Genomic DNA, 17,605 nt, shown 5'->3' with positions numbered 1-17,605 from the left:
TCCCAACTAACCCCTTAAACAGAAGAAACCCCCCTCCCCCCCCCCCCCCCCAGTCAACTCCCACTCATGTAAGAGGCAGATAGCCCCTATAAAGAAGCACCCCGAACCCCACCCCGCAACCCCACACAATTTCAAGAAAATAAACTAGCAATGGCAATATACTCAGTTTTCAAATATCAGCACAATAAGACACAGCTATGCAACCCTTCTCAGCTGGAGCCTGTGGCATCTGCAGATAAACTCAGTTCCCCAAAGTCTCTCAATGGACCTTTCCAGAATGATCAGAGTCAGTAGGCGCACCAGTTTGAGTACCACAGCGAGAAGAGGATCGTTTCCGCGATCTAGACCTCCTGTTCCTTTTGCCCCGGGCATTTTGGTCCCCCCGGCCCAGTGACGGGTCTCTTGAGTGGCCCGGGTCCAGACCTGGTTGGGCATGCGGTCTGACCCTCACTGTTTCATCATTCCATTTGAAGACATCCTCCGGTGTATCGAAGAAGTGGGTTCGCGATTGGAAGACTACCCGCAAGCGGGCCGGGTAGAGCAAGGAGTATTGAATTTTCAGACCTCGCAGTTTTGCCTTGGCGGCAATAAAAGAGTGCCGCTGCTGTTGCACGATTCTGGTATAATCAGGAAAGATCATAATCTTCTGATTCTCGAATAGAAGGGAGTCCTTGGCCCGCGCTTTCCGTTATATAGTGTCTCTATCATGAAAATTCAGGATTTTAGCTATCACCGGTCTGGGCCGCTCTCCCACTGGCGGCTTCTGTGTCAGGGCTCTATGGGCGCGCTCAATCACAAAACAACGAGATAGGACATCCGGGGGGAGCCAGCTCTCCAACCACTGGGACAAGAAATGTTCCATATTGCCTTTCTCGCATCCCTCCGGAAAACCCACAAAGCGAAGGTTGTTCCTGCGCGCGCGCCCTTCGGCATCCCCTACACGGAGAGCAAGGCCCTTTTGGATGTTTTCCATTGCCGCCACTTTCTGCTTCAGGGTCCCAACGTCGTCTACCACCGAAATTCTGGATTCCGCCTCCGTGATACGCGCCACCGCATTTCGCAGGTCTTGGCGCAGCAGGGTCACGTCTGCCCCAACTGCCCATATCTTGGCATCTAGCATGTCCCGGGACTGGGTAATTGCCGCCATGAGCGCTGCATTGTCTGTCCCCGTACCCTGGCCACCTCCAGACGCTCCGGGCCCCCCACTTGGCCCCGTGAATTTATCGATGGGTCCCTGCTTGGCGGGCCCACTACCTCCTCTGGTCATATCTGCGGCTCACCCAGGGGCCGTTGTCTTAGGAGCGTTTGTAAATCGTCACAGCGCAGGCACCCCGCACCACCAGTAGCGGCCAAGGGTATTCCACACAAATGTTCTTTCTACTCCCGGGCAGACAACTCCCCCACACTGCTGTCGTCTGTTGCTGGGGGGGCCCACTGGATGTTATAGGCTCCCCCGTATCAGAGGTGCGCAGGGCGGTTCCGGCCGGGCCCTGTCCTCCTGCCGCAAGGCCCTTGGTCCGGCCTCCGCTCTACAGAGGGCCTTGTGGCACCGCTGCCTCCTGGTCTCACAGCTCCCTCGTCTCACAGTCTAACTGCGCCGAGCACCCACAGGCACTACAATCGCCGGCTCCGGTCCCCCTTCGCCCTTCGTTCACATCCACAGAGGGGCCCCTGGAGAGTCACTCACGTCTGCACTCCGTCTCTCTGGCTCCGTCGCAGGGCCTCTCCGGGCTCGGGCGCGATACTCGCCGGTCCGTTCGGCTGCCCGTTATACCGCGGACCAAAGAAGCACAGCAGCGCTATGCCCGGCTTGTCGGGTGGGGTCTCGCACCAGGGGCCACAGCTCCGCTGGACTCTCCACGTCACTGTCGGGAACCACCAAACTCGAGGTCCCGGTTGCACGGTCCCGATGTAGGCCACAGCTCCCCCCAGGCGTCTTCGGTGCACCGGCTGTCTCAGCCTTCTTGGTGGATAAGGCAGAAGACTTGCCCACAATCCTGCTATCTATGAGAGGCGCTGGGCCCAGGATGGACGTTGGCGCGGCTGGCCCGCTCGGGAACTTCTCAACCGGGAGGCTCCAAAATCGAGGCCCCGGCTGCACCTCCCGGGATCAGGCCGCAGGCCGCCTCAGCCGCTGTGTCCGTATCGGAGGGTCCGGGAGCACCGCACTCAGCACCAAGTGACCCTTTCCACCTTCCGCCACAAGTTCCCCAAGTGTGGTCTGCAGATCGGGTCCGGGGGCCAGGATAAATCGACGGGGTAAGTGTCGGGCTGACGGGAGCTCTAGAAGGCTGCGTCCGCCATCTTCGCCCGCGAAGCCACGCCCACCGTAGACAGGTGTTTCTTGACAAACTGTTGCAATTTGGGTTTCAAGAGGCACAAGTTCCATGGCATTGTTGCATAGTCCTTTTTTGTTTATCAAATGTGATTAGTCTCTCAGTTTGAACCTCTTGCATTGTAGCAAATTTTGGTATTCTGCTATTTCTTGGGAGTCCACTGGGTCTACTACTTATTATTGGCCACATGATTGTGGTTTTACCAGGTCGATGGATACAACTCGGTTCTCCTTTTTACCAGCAAGGGGCGGTAGTACAACTGATCTTGTTCAGCTGACAGCTAAGACAGGTACTGCTTTTCTGTAAGAAGGCCCAAATTGCTTCTTCACCGCGATCTTCTCTCTGATAAGATCCCCAATCTTTGGAATCCAGACAGGCCTTGATGGGACAGGTGGTTTATCTTCAGTGGCTGTTGGCTGCTGTTTTAACTTTGTACTGCTCAGAGCTTTTCTTGTTTCATTTAAGTCCTGTTAAACAGCCAAACGATCTTTGATATCAAAGCATTTTTTTTCTACCACTGAAGTCTGACTATCTAATCCTGAATATGCATTCTAGTACCGAACAATAGTTCGTACGGACTGAAACCTTTTAGAGAATTTCTTGGCAGATTATTAAGACTACGTTGGACACTTGTTAAATGTTGGACCCACCCATCACCCGAACCTAATACGCTCGCCGTTATAGATTGCTTTATGTCCTGGTTTTTTCTTTCCACAATCCCATTTCCCTCAGGATGGGAGGGACAAGAGTACCGCAATGCAATGCCCATGCTGGTCATGGTCTCCTTATAAGCTCGAGAGCTAAAAGCAGGACCCTGGTCAGAGTGTAGCATGCCAATTGCGTATGTGCCGATAAAGACTCGCAAATCTTTTATAACAGTTCTGGTGTCAGCCGAGCGCTGGTGTCTGTATTTTTAAGTGAATCTAGTCTTAAAAAGAAATTAATGGGACGCTGGATTTTACGTATAGATAGCCTTATGCTAACTACAAGAAGGGCCATGGCAATACTCCGGTCGGTTCGCTACTGCGATCTCTGTTGCAGTTTGGACAGCTCTTTGCAAATTTGTAATGTTGCAGGCTCATCCCCGGCCATCAGTATTCTGATTGGAATTCTTTCAGAGATTCCTTGATCTCTTGGTGCCTTAGACCCAATCCCATGTGTGCGTCCGCTATTAAGAAGATTCTCCTGTTCTTGTTTGGAATTACTCTATCCCCCACTCCAGGGATTCGAGCAAAAGGAACGGAGTTTGCATCAATTATGTATGTATAATTGAGTGGATAGTTTACGGGTAGGGCTGCACAGTCGCCTTTTGAAGACTTTTTTACTGCCAGCATGGTTTACCCGTCTATGTATTTTTCTGAACGCTTTTTTGTGGCTACGGAAGCCGTTTGAGCTGCTTCCGTTGTGGCTGTATTAGCCAATGAATTCCCTGCAACGTGAACGCCATTACGTTGATGACTCAGTGTATGTATCACGTGAGTCTTTCGTAGGTATTTCTGCAAAAGAACTACCTGTTCCCAAAGCTTCTTAGCTTTATTGTGGCACCTGTGTCATCTTTGTAATCGTTTTGAACCCAGTTCTGCAAGTCATTATCATAAGATTTGACGCAGAAATGTGAATCGCACACTATTAGTGTCGAGAATTCACGATCAGCATTTTCAAGCGCCATCTTTAAAGATCTGATTTCAGCTCGCTGAGCCGAACAGTTTCTCAGTGATTCAGTTTTTGTTATTTTTGGTCTGAATTTACCACAGCGCCAGCGACCTTTAACAATCGCGCACGCTGCATTGTAGGATTTACTATCCACATCGTAATTTTGTGCAAATCTGTCCATATAGATTACACAAGAGTACTGTTGGAGAGGCAGAATTTCGATTGGCAGAGGATATTCTTCTTCATATTTTAGATCTTTCAGTTTTTCATGTTCGGGTCAAAATAGTATTTCACGTCTTCTGCAGCAAGAGAATTTTCCCACTGTATCCATCTTGGATCTAATGCCACCGTTTTTAGATTCACTGGGCTTAACACCTCAAGGGCTGATTCTGCTGTATAAACAGTTATTCTTTTGCCTTGGGCTTGGGCTCTTTCTTTTGCTACAGCAGTTTGAACCGCATTTACAATATTTTCTGTAAGACTGAATGTTTTTTCAGCTTGTGTGTACAAATGTGATTTGTAAGTTATTGGTACCGTTTCTCCCTCATTAGAGGTCAGGTACGTGAATCCGCATCTTCCTGGGATGACTCGGATTACAAGGTTGCATGTGTTGTCGCGAGTTTGTAATTTTGTTTTAGCTAACATGTCTGTTTGCAATGATCTCAAAATTTCTGTGTGTTTCTGAGTCCAATTGATTGGTTTAAAATCATGTTTTATTAATTCATAGAGGGGTTTAACCCTCTCTGCATAATTTAGAATGCAAGTTCTTCCGAAATTCAGGAAACCTAGTATTGATTGTAAGTTCTTCAGCGTTTTTGGTGCTTGGAGTACAGCGCACTTCTCTAAGAAGTTGTCTGCTAGGCTTTTGCCTTCACTTGATAATTCATATCCTAAAAACAGGACAGTTAGGTGGGCAATTCGTGACTTTTTAAAGTTGAATTTGTAACCCTCTGCTGCGAACCCAAGTATTATGGTGTTCACTCTTTTCAAGTGAGTATCCAGGTCATCATCTGTGAGATAGATGTCATCGACATAAGATAATGCCTCATCATCATATATTTGTAGTAACTCTGTTACCCTTGCTGAGAATAATCCTGGGCTATTCTTGAATCCCTGTGGGAGTCGACAGAAATTTTTTCTGTGACCCCATTATTGAGAAAGAGGTTAAATACCTGCTTTCAGGTGCAATGTTTTGACAACAGAATCCATTAGAGATGTCTAATGTTGTTTTGTATTTTTTGCGAACGATGTTATACATTAGTGCTGTACTGTGTGAGTTTTGTACTGCAAATGTTTTGCAACATGAGTTAAGGTGTCTGTAGTCCAAGACTAGACGATATGAATCGTCTGGCTTGGAGACAGGAAACAAAGGATTGTTCATTTGAGAGGTGCATGTTTCGATCACCCCTTGGTATTCGAGTTGATCTAAGATCTCCCTGACTTGTTTTTTAGCTTCTTGCTTAATTGGGTACTGCCTTTGTGCAGTGGGTCGACATTTTAACTGGATTTTGTGAGGGGAGTCCTCATCCCATCCTACATGATTTTTATATAATGCAGGAGCTTGGGCTACTGCCCATTTTCTTGCATATGAGTATTTTCTATGAATTGGAATATGATTTGAGAAGGCAGGCATAATAATTTCTTCGCCATGAGGGCACTCCCTGACAAACCCTGGTGGCCAGTCTTTATCAGCTTTTGAAAGGTTATCCCAAACAGACCCTTACTTTCCTAGTCTTATCTCCCTCTATACGCAATGTTATTTCGTATATTTTATGAGGTTTGCTAACTCTGGTATCTGCAGTTTCCACCTGAATGTATTCATTCGTGTCCACTGTCTCCAGATGATTCATCAGGATCTTGTGAGCTATTGTCACTTCTGCTGCGCTGTCTAGCATTGTCTGGGCCCACTCTGCGTTTTTCAGCTGTGTCCTCAGTATCCTCAGCATGTTTGATTATTTTAATACTGACTACCTTCTTTCTTGGAAATTGTAATTTTTTACTTTGAGCAGGTTCCTCGTCTTTGAACTTGACGTGCTCTTCCCTGTGTTCTGACCGTCCTCTTCTTTCCGATTTCTGCAAGGAAGTCTGAAAAGATCGAGAGGGACGTGTATCAATATCTTGATATCTATCAGGCTTTTTCAAATTGTCCCTATTTCTAAGGTTGTATCTTTTCTCAGAGGGCTCCCTCTGGGGAGACTTATGTCCTTGGTCCGGAGATCTTTCTCTCCGCCGAGGAGACCTTCCTCTGGACTGGAATCTTTTTTCTTTGGGAGTGGATTGTTTATTTCCATCCCAGCTCTTTTTTGGACTGTTTAGATTATTTTTAATAAATATCTTTTCAGGATTTTCAGTTAGTTGGGGTTTTACCGGTTTCCCACCCAAACTATCTCTACCTAGTTCTTCATAGGATTTTTCTATGATTCTGGCAAGTTCAATTGGTTGGTCTGCTATATCTGTTTCTTTCAATTTCTGGAGGTAAGTTATATTCTCCATTGCCAATTGAATGAACTCTCTATATGCCTTTGTTAATTCTTTTATTTTAACTAAGAGTTCTTCGCTTGACATTTTATCAATGTCTGGATGTGGTGTGTAGCTGGCTAGAACCGGCCACGTTGCTCCTGGTCTACCTAGTGGACCGAGCCTGGTGATGTGATTATTATGTTTTAGGGCGCCTTTAAACCAGAGCAGGTGCTCTTGGTATTTTAATGGGATTTCAACCCCTCGAAAGGAATGTATTCATCCGGAGGTTCCTCTATTTTGTAATAGTGGAATTCGTGTGTTACAGCGTTTGCTGCTGGAAAGTTTATCCATGAATAGAATACCTCTGTTTGCCGATATTCATGGGCCTCTACCACGAATATGACTGTACCACCTCGTGATGTCAGTCCATTTTCTATAAGTTTGAGAGTTATAGTTTTTCTTATGTTGACCGGAATGAGTATAACATTCGGGTCATTCTGTAGGAGACTCGTGTCCTCCTCTAGGAGTCGAGCTGCTATTCTAGCTGCCTCCCTCTCGTCTTCACTTTCCCCCATTTTACTGGCAGAAAGGTTTTTGTTGCAGATCAAGTTTCAAGGAAACAAAGATTAGGTGCACAATATTTTGGAACACTGTATCCTTCAACGTTGACTAAACCAAAAACTATACATAGGAATCTCTTCCTACTAAGTTCTGGCGGATTTTAACCTCTTACCCACTCCAGGCGTCTTTTGGAGTATTTACGGGAATAAGGGTCTGTGTGAAAAAGCACGACTGAGTTACTCTAACGTTTTGCATTAGATTTATCGCCTTACCAAACGTTGGGAGCCATGTAGTGTAGTTCCTATATTCCCAATAGGCTCTGCGCATTGGAATAATATATTCAGCAGTGTAGACGGAGAAGTGTGGCTCACTGGTTAGAGGAGGCAGACCTGGAAGCAGAGGTCAGCCCGGGACCAGGGTTCAATTCCTGGCTCGGCGGGGTCTTGAGTCCTAAAATGTCCACGGACTCGACAATTCTCGCTCCGGTGCCTACTCGATTCACGGGTTCACACTCTGCGAATCTGGGCAATAGCTTTCTTAATCTCCACAACGGCCCCTCGCGGTGGGATGCTTGGCTTTCACCTTGTGGATACCCTGCCGGGGTTATCTCACAGGGGAGTACCAGGACGGGTTCCCTAGACAAGCGCTAAGATACCGGGTCGGTGATTTGCGCTATATAAATACATGTACATTTACATTTACATTTAGACGTAGGACTGAGATCGACTAGGTCTCTACTGACTATATTAGACTTAAGGTTTGCCAGCTAGCTCAGAGGTCACTAGAAACTTTCTCGAATAAACGAGGAGGAGTTTAACCTCCCTGGATAGACAAGAAGGGATTAGCTTCTGACAACCATATAACAGGACAGCTTTGCTCCCTCAGAATAAGAGTGTATCTCTAGAGTCGTGTGAAAACAATAGGCAGCTATTTCACTCCGTCAACCGTGCGTAATTAGTTTCACCAGAGTGCAGAGAAAAGAGAGACGGGCGTTTTCAATAAAAGGTGTAATTTATTGAGCAGTCTTCTTTCTCATGCAAGAGAAATGAATTGCCATAATTGCAATGTGAAGTAAAGTGCGTACAGTAAAAGGAGTATTATGAAATAATACTGTAAAAGCATATGGTTTCTTAGCCATAAGATACTTTCAAATGGATAAAATATATACATACATATATACATTGACTTAACGTACTCAACTGGTGCTTCTAAATACGCCTACCCCGGTGTACCTGACCTAAGCCTAATACGTGGGAAGGAGTAAGTAAGTAGCAGTTTAAGTTAAGTTGGTTTTGCCAAGAATCTGACTCAAGAATTATCTGTAAGGGTTTAGTCAGCTCCGTACCTGGGTAATAGAATGCAGGAGGTCTGGTATCTCTCTTTCAGGACTCGATATCCCAGCAGCCCGCGAAGGCGGCTGAGAACACCGGAGCTGGATTTCTCGGCAGGAGAAAAGACAGCGTCTCTCTCAGTGCATCAAATGGGAGAGGCAGAGTCCGTGGGCTCTCGCATAAGCTGGGCTCTCGGGCAAGTAGATAGCTGCTCGGCTCCAAAACCACCATCGTGTGTTTGCTTAAGGCAATGTTGGTATATTTATACCTGAAAGATGCTGGGTTTGACGTAAGGTTGGACATAAGACGTCAATAAAGATGTCACTAAGAACTGGCCGTTCTTACAGTGCTTCACAGGAGTTCTAGGACGAAATCAAAACAAGAGCAAATGGGGATTTCTCAGGTTGCTGGAGGCTTGGTTTGTTTAGAGAACTCGTTGTGCTTTCTAGGAGTCCGGGGAAGTAGCCTTGCTTAATGTGATTGCATGGGCTACAACTAGATATGGATATGTTTCCTAAGCCATTATAGGGATATTATTGATTATAACCGTACATGGGCATAAAATAGAAATATCGATTTAGGTTCCTAGATAAAAACACAATATCACGACCGACGCCAGTGACCCCCGGCGACGTCAAATGGAGCCACCCTACAGCGCGCAGGTGTATAGTGCTCATACGAAAGATTTCTGAATCCAGTCTGACACCTGGGAAATTCAAAGGTAAGATATCTACAGCTAGATAATGTCTTTACCAGATAATACGATATAGAAGGTAAGTAACTTGCTCACCAAGGACTGGAGGACTTAATACAAGACCATAACAGTTCAGATTAGAACAGTTGGCCAAAATTGCATAAGTATTTTGGACTCAAGTCTATTGTGTGTTTCTTCGTGGAATCCTCTATTAACCAAGTGGTATCAGCAGATGCAAAGTCTTGTACCCCACCGCTGATCCACCAATGTAGGAAGTTAACTTTTTATGTAGTGTACCAAAAGGAGGTACACTATGTAGAAAATTCAGACAGCTCTTATTAACTTCCAGGTTTTAATTAAATAATCCAAAATCCTATCTTTGTCGTAGTGTGGGCGAGTGGTTTAGACTTATCAGAGGGTAGTGATAAGCATTTGTTTTACACAGAGTCAATAAATGAGACACCCACTCCAGAAGAAACTCGAGACCAATTTAGAAAACTAACACATTTTTATATATAATTTTAGACCCCAAGGTAATCAGAATCAGGCAAGTACTTTAGACATTATCAAATTTTACGGTAAAATCGGTAGAAAATTATAGCTGTCAGATTTGAGGCATGAGCCTTGAACGCAGTATTGTTATCTTATGGGAGAGATATTCCCTGCATAGGTACACTTACATACAACTTGCGGAACTGTTCTTAAGGTGAGTAGGGGCCAAAGTCCAAGAAAGCACCAGAAGTTCAAGTTTACCTGCCCTAGCATGTCCGGGTGCAGAAGTGCTGTATTTGGTGATGGCCTTGAATGCTACATGCTAAAGTCAATGGGAAAAGTACCTGTAAGAAAAAGGTTGCAAGTGGGGACTGGGGAACCAGTCCAGCAGAACCAAAGGGGGGGCTCAGCTCTTGAGGGTCAGTTTACTGGAGCCCGGGCTGGGGAGCTTGGGTGCAGAGGTGTTTTGTTCGACAAGTCGGTGAGTTAGAGACTCTCATGGTTCTTGATGAACCTGCAGAAAAGGGAAAAGTAACACAGCAGGGCCTCTCTCGACGTGGATCTGGCATCTCTCGAAGTCCCTCAATGTGCAGGTAAGTTTTGCCGGCTGTGGTGTTCCGACTGAACACAAACAAGCCTTGGTGCTTGCAGATGGCTCCGGTATCCCGGGTATAGGTGCAGGGGGTTTGGGGGGGGGGGGGGAAGTGGGGGTCCTGGAGGGTCTAGTGTCTCCGTACTCTCTGGGGAGATGGGGCTGACCTCTGGGAACCTCATATTCCATCTTCTGGGGCGCTGCTCCCTCGGTGGGCCCGGGGGTCGAAAGAACGCTGTATCAGGGTACTGGCTCCTCCCCTCCAAGAGAAATGTTGCTGGGTCGTGAAGTGCTGGTCAGACCTTCAAAGGTTTGGGGAGCCTGTTCCACTTCTGGACGTGTCGATATCCGTGATTGTGAGAACAGCAGCCAGGCATAGTTTTGCGCCAAATTAAGTTCTGGCCCACAGCTCTCATGTCTTAGGCTATTTTGTCCTTCATTTTTCAGGCAGAAGAATCGGAGTTTCTGGTTTCAGGGGACTACCTAAATACTCATCATAAACTTTATTGCGGTCATTACACCCATAAAAGTGAATAAAACATATAGTACATATATCCGATAATAAATACGTGACAATAGTTCATTAAATACATCACATCAATTACCAGTTCATTTGTACCGGCCAATAATAAACCTAAATACTAAATTGTGGGACATTAAGGGGAATGAAGGGTAGTAGCCAATGGGCTACTAACCCCTGGGTTCACTGCATTCCCTCTATGATCACTTCCTGTGTGGAGTGGACATAACCCTGTCCCAGAGTTCCCAATTCCTCCCAAAAAAAGAGGTGGAACCCTTCTTCTGTAGAGCTCATCAAGTAACCCACCTTAGGGGTATGACTATCCTGGAAATTCAACATGCCGACTTGCTTAGCTAATTTTCTATCTGTCCTGGTCCCAAGTGGACCTCAAGGCAAAGCGTGGAATTCCACAGGTCTGGTGGAAGCCTTGGTTGCATATCAAAGGCAGCATAGACTTTAAAGTATCTGGCCTTGGAATGCAGATTCACGAACGATCCTGCTGGAGGAGGTGATAGCACCTTCTCCGGAGCAGGCATGGTTTCCTGACCACAGAGAGCCCTGGCTCTCACCTACTGGGGGTCGGAAACTTGTCTGTGGTGGCAAGCTGGATGAGTTCAGTCAGCCAAAACACTAGAAGACTAGTAGGGTTCAGGGGACACCTCTAAGATAACCTCTGGGGGCTGTCATATTAAATCCAATACTTAAATCAGTTTTTAATTATTAAAGCAAGTTGTTTAATAACAAACATCATATGTTTCAACTAAGCCATTATGTAGCTTGGTAACTCATAATGCCCAGGGCTTAGTATATACCTTAAGATGGCTTCCATGTTCACTTGCAACATTTAGTAATAGAACTAGATGTCACAGGGGCGTATCTGCTCATGCAAATATGTCCTCACATAAAATATAATGCACCCTGCCTTATGGCTTGAAGGCCTGTCATAGGGGTGACTTACATATATCATATTTAGTGACTTTGACATTGCTCACAATGAGTGTGCCATGCTGTGTTTTCACACATGGTTTGCAGCATGTCATGTTGCCTGCAGGCAATTTGTATGGAGGTCACTTAGGGTGTGATAATACATACTTGAGTCCATAAGGACCCTCTCTGGCACCCATGCTGGGATACCATTTGCTAGGGACCTACAGGGATGCTAAATTGTGTGTCAGTTGTAATACAATTAGACCATTTTACCTTGTTTTTAAGGAAAGAGTACTGGCACTGGGACCTGGTTAGCCAGAACCCAGCACTCATCAGTTGAAAAACACCAGAACCTGGGGCAAAAACTGGGGGTGACCATGATAAAAAGGGTTATTTTCCCTACACTGGACTCTAATCATACTTATTTATAGCCTTTGAAAATAACCTAAATGTTACCATCTTTATCCTTTTAAAATTCCCAATGGTTCCACAACTGTTCGAAAAAACACCAGTACAGTATGAAAACTTGTATAAATTTGCCACCTTATTGCCGTTTCCTGTTTTTTGCAATCAGTCACCCTGCATCCTTCTGTGTCTGCAGTACTCCCTCCTTACACCATCTCCTCCCTCATCACCCTAAACCCACCTTCCGCCTCGTGCAAATTTCAGTTACTTTCCCTCCAGGTTTGTCTGAGCTTTTAGGTTCTTTTGAACCTGCGACTACCACTGACTTGCACATCTTTCATGAGTATTGAGAACCACCTCTTACAACTTGAAGTCCTCTAACTAAACATTTCTGTAATGCTACCCTTCTGACCTCAGTGAACGGATGTACCTGCCCACTGTGTTTAATTTTTTATGTAGTCTTGTAATGATAGATGTCTGACCCGTATGCCTTACTCAACTTGTTGATGTTTGAGCTACAAACAGTATTTTAGATTTAACAGGCAGCCTGACGAAGTAGCGGAAGCAATATGATGGTAATCAGAGAAGGGTCAGGATCGTGATACTTTTTCAAAATTGCTTTTGGAATCTGCTGCCTATTGGGCTCCATTTCTAATAACCAGTATATGAACGGTATTAGTACGTATTCAGTGTTTAATGAGAATTCCCATGTTGAAGAACTAAGATTACAAAATATAACTTTTTCATTTGTAAAAGGCCTATCCATTTCAGTAGTGTGTTTAGCATAAATGCACAATGCAATTTAAAATTTTAATTTGGAGTTTTGTTTCCAATTGCAGATACGTGAGTACGAGTGGATACACCCACAAACCAAAAGAATTAAGTTTAATGCTCTTATCACAACCTATGAGATCTTACTAAAAGACAAGGTTTGTAATGGACATGTAAATAATGTACACATTTAAAAAAAAAGCTGATTCTTGCATTGTTTTTTTCTGTATGAATTATGTAAAATATAATTACATGAACATCTAATTAATGCTGTACTGCTTTTGCATTATGACAAGCAAGCTGTACCCAAGTGGGCTTCTCTAGTGGATCGGTGCCTTAATTTGATTACAGGTGTCTGCCTTTAGACAGAACCCAGGCGAGCACACAAATGCACTTTTAAACAAGGTGTTTTTTGTGTTTAACGGCATAATTTTTCCCATAGTTCTTCTCCTTTTCAAATTAAACTTTTTCTCCCTGTTCATAATCATAGAATGTATCTGCTAATGTGTATAATCCCGGAACAATATAGCTTTCGAAACTCGTTTTTAAGACATTGTGTCTATAAATACTTTTTCTTTTTGTTTACTCTTAAAACACACTTAAACATACCACTTTGCCGTAAAACCCTTTTTTACTGATCTAAATTAAAAAGCCAAACTACAGAAAAAAGGATATGTTTACCATCCCGGTATTTTTGTTTTTTATATTAGTAAATGGAAGAATATCACCATAGGAGACAGCAGGATATATTTTTTTCCTATTTGCATTTCTTTGTTTGAAGCTGGACTTGTTTTTTTCTGTTGCATTCATTACAAGCGATTATTTTTGCCAATTATCGTGTTATGTCTGAGAAACTGCCTTGAATGAGATCTAGCAGATCTTTGTGATTTAGGCTTTCAGTGGTGACTGTAGTTCCTATACTTCAGGGATGATCCAGATATACTTTGTTAGTTATTTTATGGGTCCTGTTTCTGTGTGGAGAATGTCAAGGCAGATAAGGCCTGCTTTTGCAGAAAAGTGACAGCTGGTACAAGACTTTATTAATATTTGGACCTCACTCTTGGGTTTGTGAAACTGTCACCCTTCCGCCCAGCAGGTAGCTGGAGCACACAATTAGCAGAGGTATTATTCCCCCTACATTCTTAAATGAACCACATGGTCTTGGGGGACTTTAACATTCACTTTGACAATGCTAACTGTGATATTGCTAACACTATTATTGGAGATTTGAAAGCTTTGGATCTTCATCGTCTTGTTAAAGAATCCACCTTATTCAGAAGGCCACCTTTAAGATCCGGTACTTTCCAACTTTCCTGATCCGTCTGCTCAAGCTCTGTTCCCTGAACTGACCATTATATCATCTCCTTCTTAAATACTGGCTTAGAGCCAAATAAAGGTTATCAAGGTGATCCCGGCGCCTTTAGATGCTGGGCTAAGCCCACTTTCATGGAATTTTGCTACTTCTCAGCTTCAAGATTCTATATCTAAGCTGGAGGGATCTCTGAATTCAAACAGCTCTATTGTGGATCATTGGATTTACTCCAACTTGGATTCTGTGTTTGCGCTTCAGCCAGGAAGACAGTCTACAACCTCCTGCTCTTTTTTTATTTTACTAACTATGTACTAGATTTGAAGAAAAGATGTAAAATATTGAAATGCATCTGTGCAAACATTACACGGAGGAAAATAAAGAGAGGCCAAAGAAGGCTTCTAGAATTTATCATATAGCACGTAAGCCTACATGAGCTTTGTTTTACTCAGCTAAAATTTCTACTAAGGAAATTTTTCGGATAGTAAAGTCACTGTTAGATCCGGCCAATGTTGCACCTTGACTATCTCTTTCACAGGAAGACTGCAGTAGTTTGGCAGATTACTTCTGTAATAAGGTTGACACTTTCGATTCCTCTTTTTATCAGTCAGAGAGCTGTCCTGATTTTACGTTGGCAACCACTGATTCCCAAATTAAGCCATTGGAGACCACTTAATTTTTATCTTTCGTAAAAGCTATTAAATCGGTTGCTCCATCTGAACCTTTGCTACCAGACCACCTTAATTCTATGAGTGAAGTTCTGGTTCCTATTTTAATTGAGCTTTTGAATACCTCCTTACTGTGGGACACAGTTCCTAAAACCTGGAAACATGCTTTAGTTCTGCGGGACATAAAAAAAAAATTAGATGCATCAAATTGGGCCAACCACCTTTGCTACCTCTTCTTGCTCAAATTGTGTAGAAGTATATTAACACTCAGCTGTCTGCTCATTTTGAAGCTTATAACTTTCTGCACCCCTCCCAATTTGTATTTAGACTTTAACACAGTACAGAGTCTGCTCTGCTAGGATTCACAGAGCACCTGATGCAAGAGCTAGACAAGGGAGGTACATCAGCCCTTATTCTGCTTGATTTAAGTGATTTAAGTGCCACATTTGATACTGTCTTTCAACGGTTGTTTCTTAGGCAACTAGCAGATGCTGGTATTCAAGACCCATCTCTAGCCTGGTTTCAATCTTTCCTGAAAGAATGTTCCTTTCAGGTTATTGCTCAAGCCTATAAATGCCATATGGAGTCCCTGGTAGCTCCTCATTGAGCCCTACATTGTTTAATATTTATGTGTATCCGTTAGCAGACATATTGGCAAACCATGGACTGTCGATCTACTCTTACACTGATGACATGCAAATTGTGAAATCCTTTTCTTCATTAGATTCCAGTACTAACACTAATTTGACATACTGTTGTAAGAATGTGGCAGGCTATATGAGGCTTAATTGCTTTAAGTCTAATGGTAGCAAGACAGAAGTGTTGGTTCTGGGTAATCAACATCTGCTATGGGGTCCTCACTGTTGGCCTGAGGAATTAGGTAACTGCCCCACCCGCAAGTAGGCAGTTAAAGTCCTCGGCTTTTGGCTGGATACTAAACTAACTATGGAACATCAAATTATTAAGGTTGCTGCTTGCTGCTTTGGCCCGCTAAGATGCCTGAGAAAGATACTATGGCTCTGACCCTTTAAAATCTCAAGCAGGCCTTGGTAACTTCCAGGCTGATTTACGGCAATGTGCTCCATTTGGGAGCTAAGAATGCCCATATAGCGCGTTTACAAACTGTTTTTTCACCCTCAGTGTCTTTACTGCATGGATAGAGCTTCCATTTTTGTAAGTACACCATTGTAATTTGAGTGCATTGCTGTGATAATGTATGACCCTATCCCAAGAAACAGTATGAAATTAAATGATCAATATATGTCCATCATGTCCTTTTATCCTATAAGAATTGATCTCAAGTTTATACACTAAGAAGTGATTCAACTTTAGCTAAGATAAAGAAACTTGATTGTGTACCTGATTAAAATAGGAGACCGCTCTCTATGACTCATTCACAATGATTTTTTCTCTGAGTCAGATACTGCACGATTGCCAGACGTGATTCTGCCTATCAACGGCTTTGAGTGTACAAATTAATAGTCATGGTCAGTCTTTGAGTAGGGAATAATGTCCTGAACAAGTTAGTAATAACAAATAAAATGTTTGATGTTATTCCGTTATATTTTGGTTAATATGCCGATATGAATTTATGAATGTTTAGATAACATGTATTTTGTTTTACAACTGTATTTCAGGAATTAAATTGTGTCTCCTGAAGAAGGCGGTCCACTGCCGAAACGCGCGTCGAGTTTTTAAGCTTGTTTCATTATTTCTGTGATTATTCCTATGCCCTTGTCTGTATATTCTTTTACTTTGTACAGTATGAGTTTGATGTTAATTTTTTATTGTAATTGTATGTAACTGTGACAAGAGAAAAATTTTGTAATACCTATCATATTGTTTGGCCTCCTGGTCACTCCTAATATGATTTTTAAACATATTGAATAAAAATATACTTTTTATATAATCTTGACAACCCTTTTTTCAATTATTCCCTCTTGATAACTGGTCTGACCCAATTGTCCACTCACACACCTAGATGTCCTAGGAATTTTTCTCGCACCAAAATGCAGCAGCACACCTGCTCTGCCACATTCCTCTTCGAACCTTAGTTTCTCAATATCTTTGTTGCTTGCATTGGCTTCTAGTAACAAAACGCATTACATTTAAAGCTTTAACATATGTTTATAAAGTTGTACATCAAGCCGAGCCGACATGCAGTCAACTCTCTGATCTGCCCTTATATTCCTAGGCGGACGCTTCGATCTGCTGAACTGAATCTCTTAAGTTATAAAGGAACAAAAGGCCCCTTGTCAAAGAATTAGTTGCAATATTCTTTATAGAAAATAAAATGATTTCTATGTCGACCTAAAGTAGGATCATATGCATAATGATTTTTAATGAATGCTTTAGAAAAAAGCACAAGGCCAGAGGGCGGCTGAAAAAAGGAACAGAGGAACATTAAGAACAATACAATTTTATACATATGAAGAACTGTACTCTTCCAAGCCTCCCCTCTGTCTCAGCAATTCCAGGACATTTGGCCCAATGTTTCAAGCCTTGACCTGGGTCTCAGTGAGAGTGGCTCTTAGGCTTCTAGGCCACCTGACATTCTGCATCCTGCTCGTGGAAAACACCATATGGCACATGCAGGCTCTGCAGTGGGATCTGAAGTCTGTGGGCTCAGCACCAAGGGAACCTGCCTGTTTGCATCATGGTGTCAGAGAAGACTGGCAAAAATTTGAAGTGGTGAATGCTTGACTGCAATTTGACTCGGCGCAGACCTCTATTCCACCCAGAGCTAATGGTAGTGACGGATGCATTGTTGCTGGTTGGGGAGTTCATCTGGGAGAGGTAGAGATCACAGGACTCTGGAATCTGCCGGAGGCTCATCTAAGCATGTTCTTGCTGGAGTTGTGAGCAATTTACTTGGCACTGACAGCT

The 17,605-nt window shown here is 43.7% G+C and overlaps 1 protein-coding gene across 1 annotated transcript in view; it reads left to right on the top strand.

Annotated features, from left to right (window-relative positions):
- Window positions 1-17,605, top strand: part of CHD2 (chromodomain helicase DNA binding protein 2) — a 1,340,517-nt gene that overhangs the window by 909,532 nt on the left and 413,380 nt on the right. Inside the window, exon 14 of the mRNA XM_086956769.1 lies at window positions 12,811-12,900. Coding sequence (XP_086812895.1) covers window positions 12,811-12,900 — 90 coding nt within the window. The remainder of the gene's footprint in view (window positions 1-12,810; window positions 12,901-17,605) is intronic.

The sequence above is a fragment of the Lissotriton vulgaris genome, chromosome 2_1 (genome assembly GCF_964263255.1).
Source record: "Lissotriton vulgaris chromosome 2_1, aLisVul1.2, whole genome shotgun sequence".
NCBI classification, from domain to species: domain Eukaryota; kingdom Metazoa; phylum Chordata; class Amphibia; order Caudata; family Salamandridae; genus Lissotriton; species Lissotriton vulgaris.
Note: the sequence above shows the minus strand (reverse complement) of the source record. Positions and strands in the feature narration are given on the sequence as shown.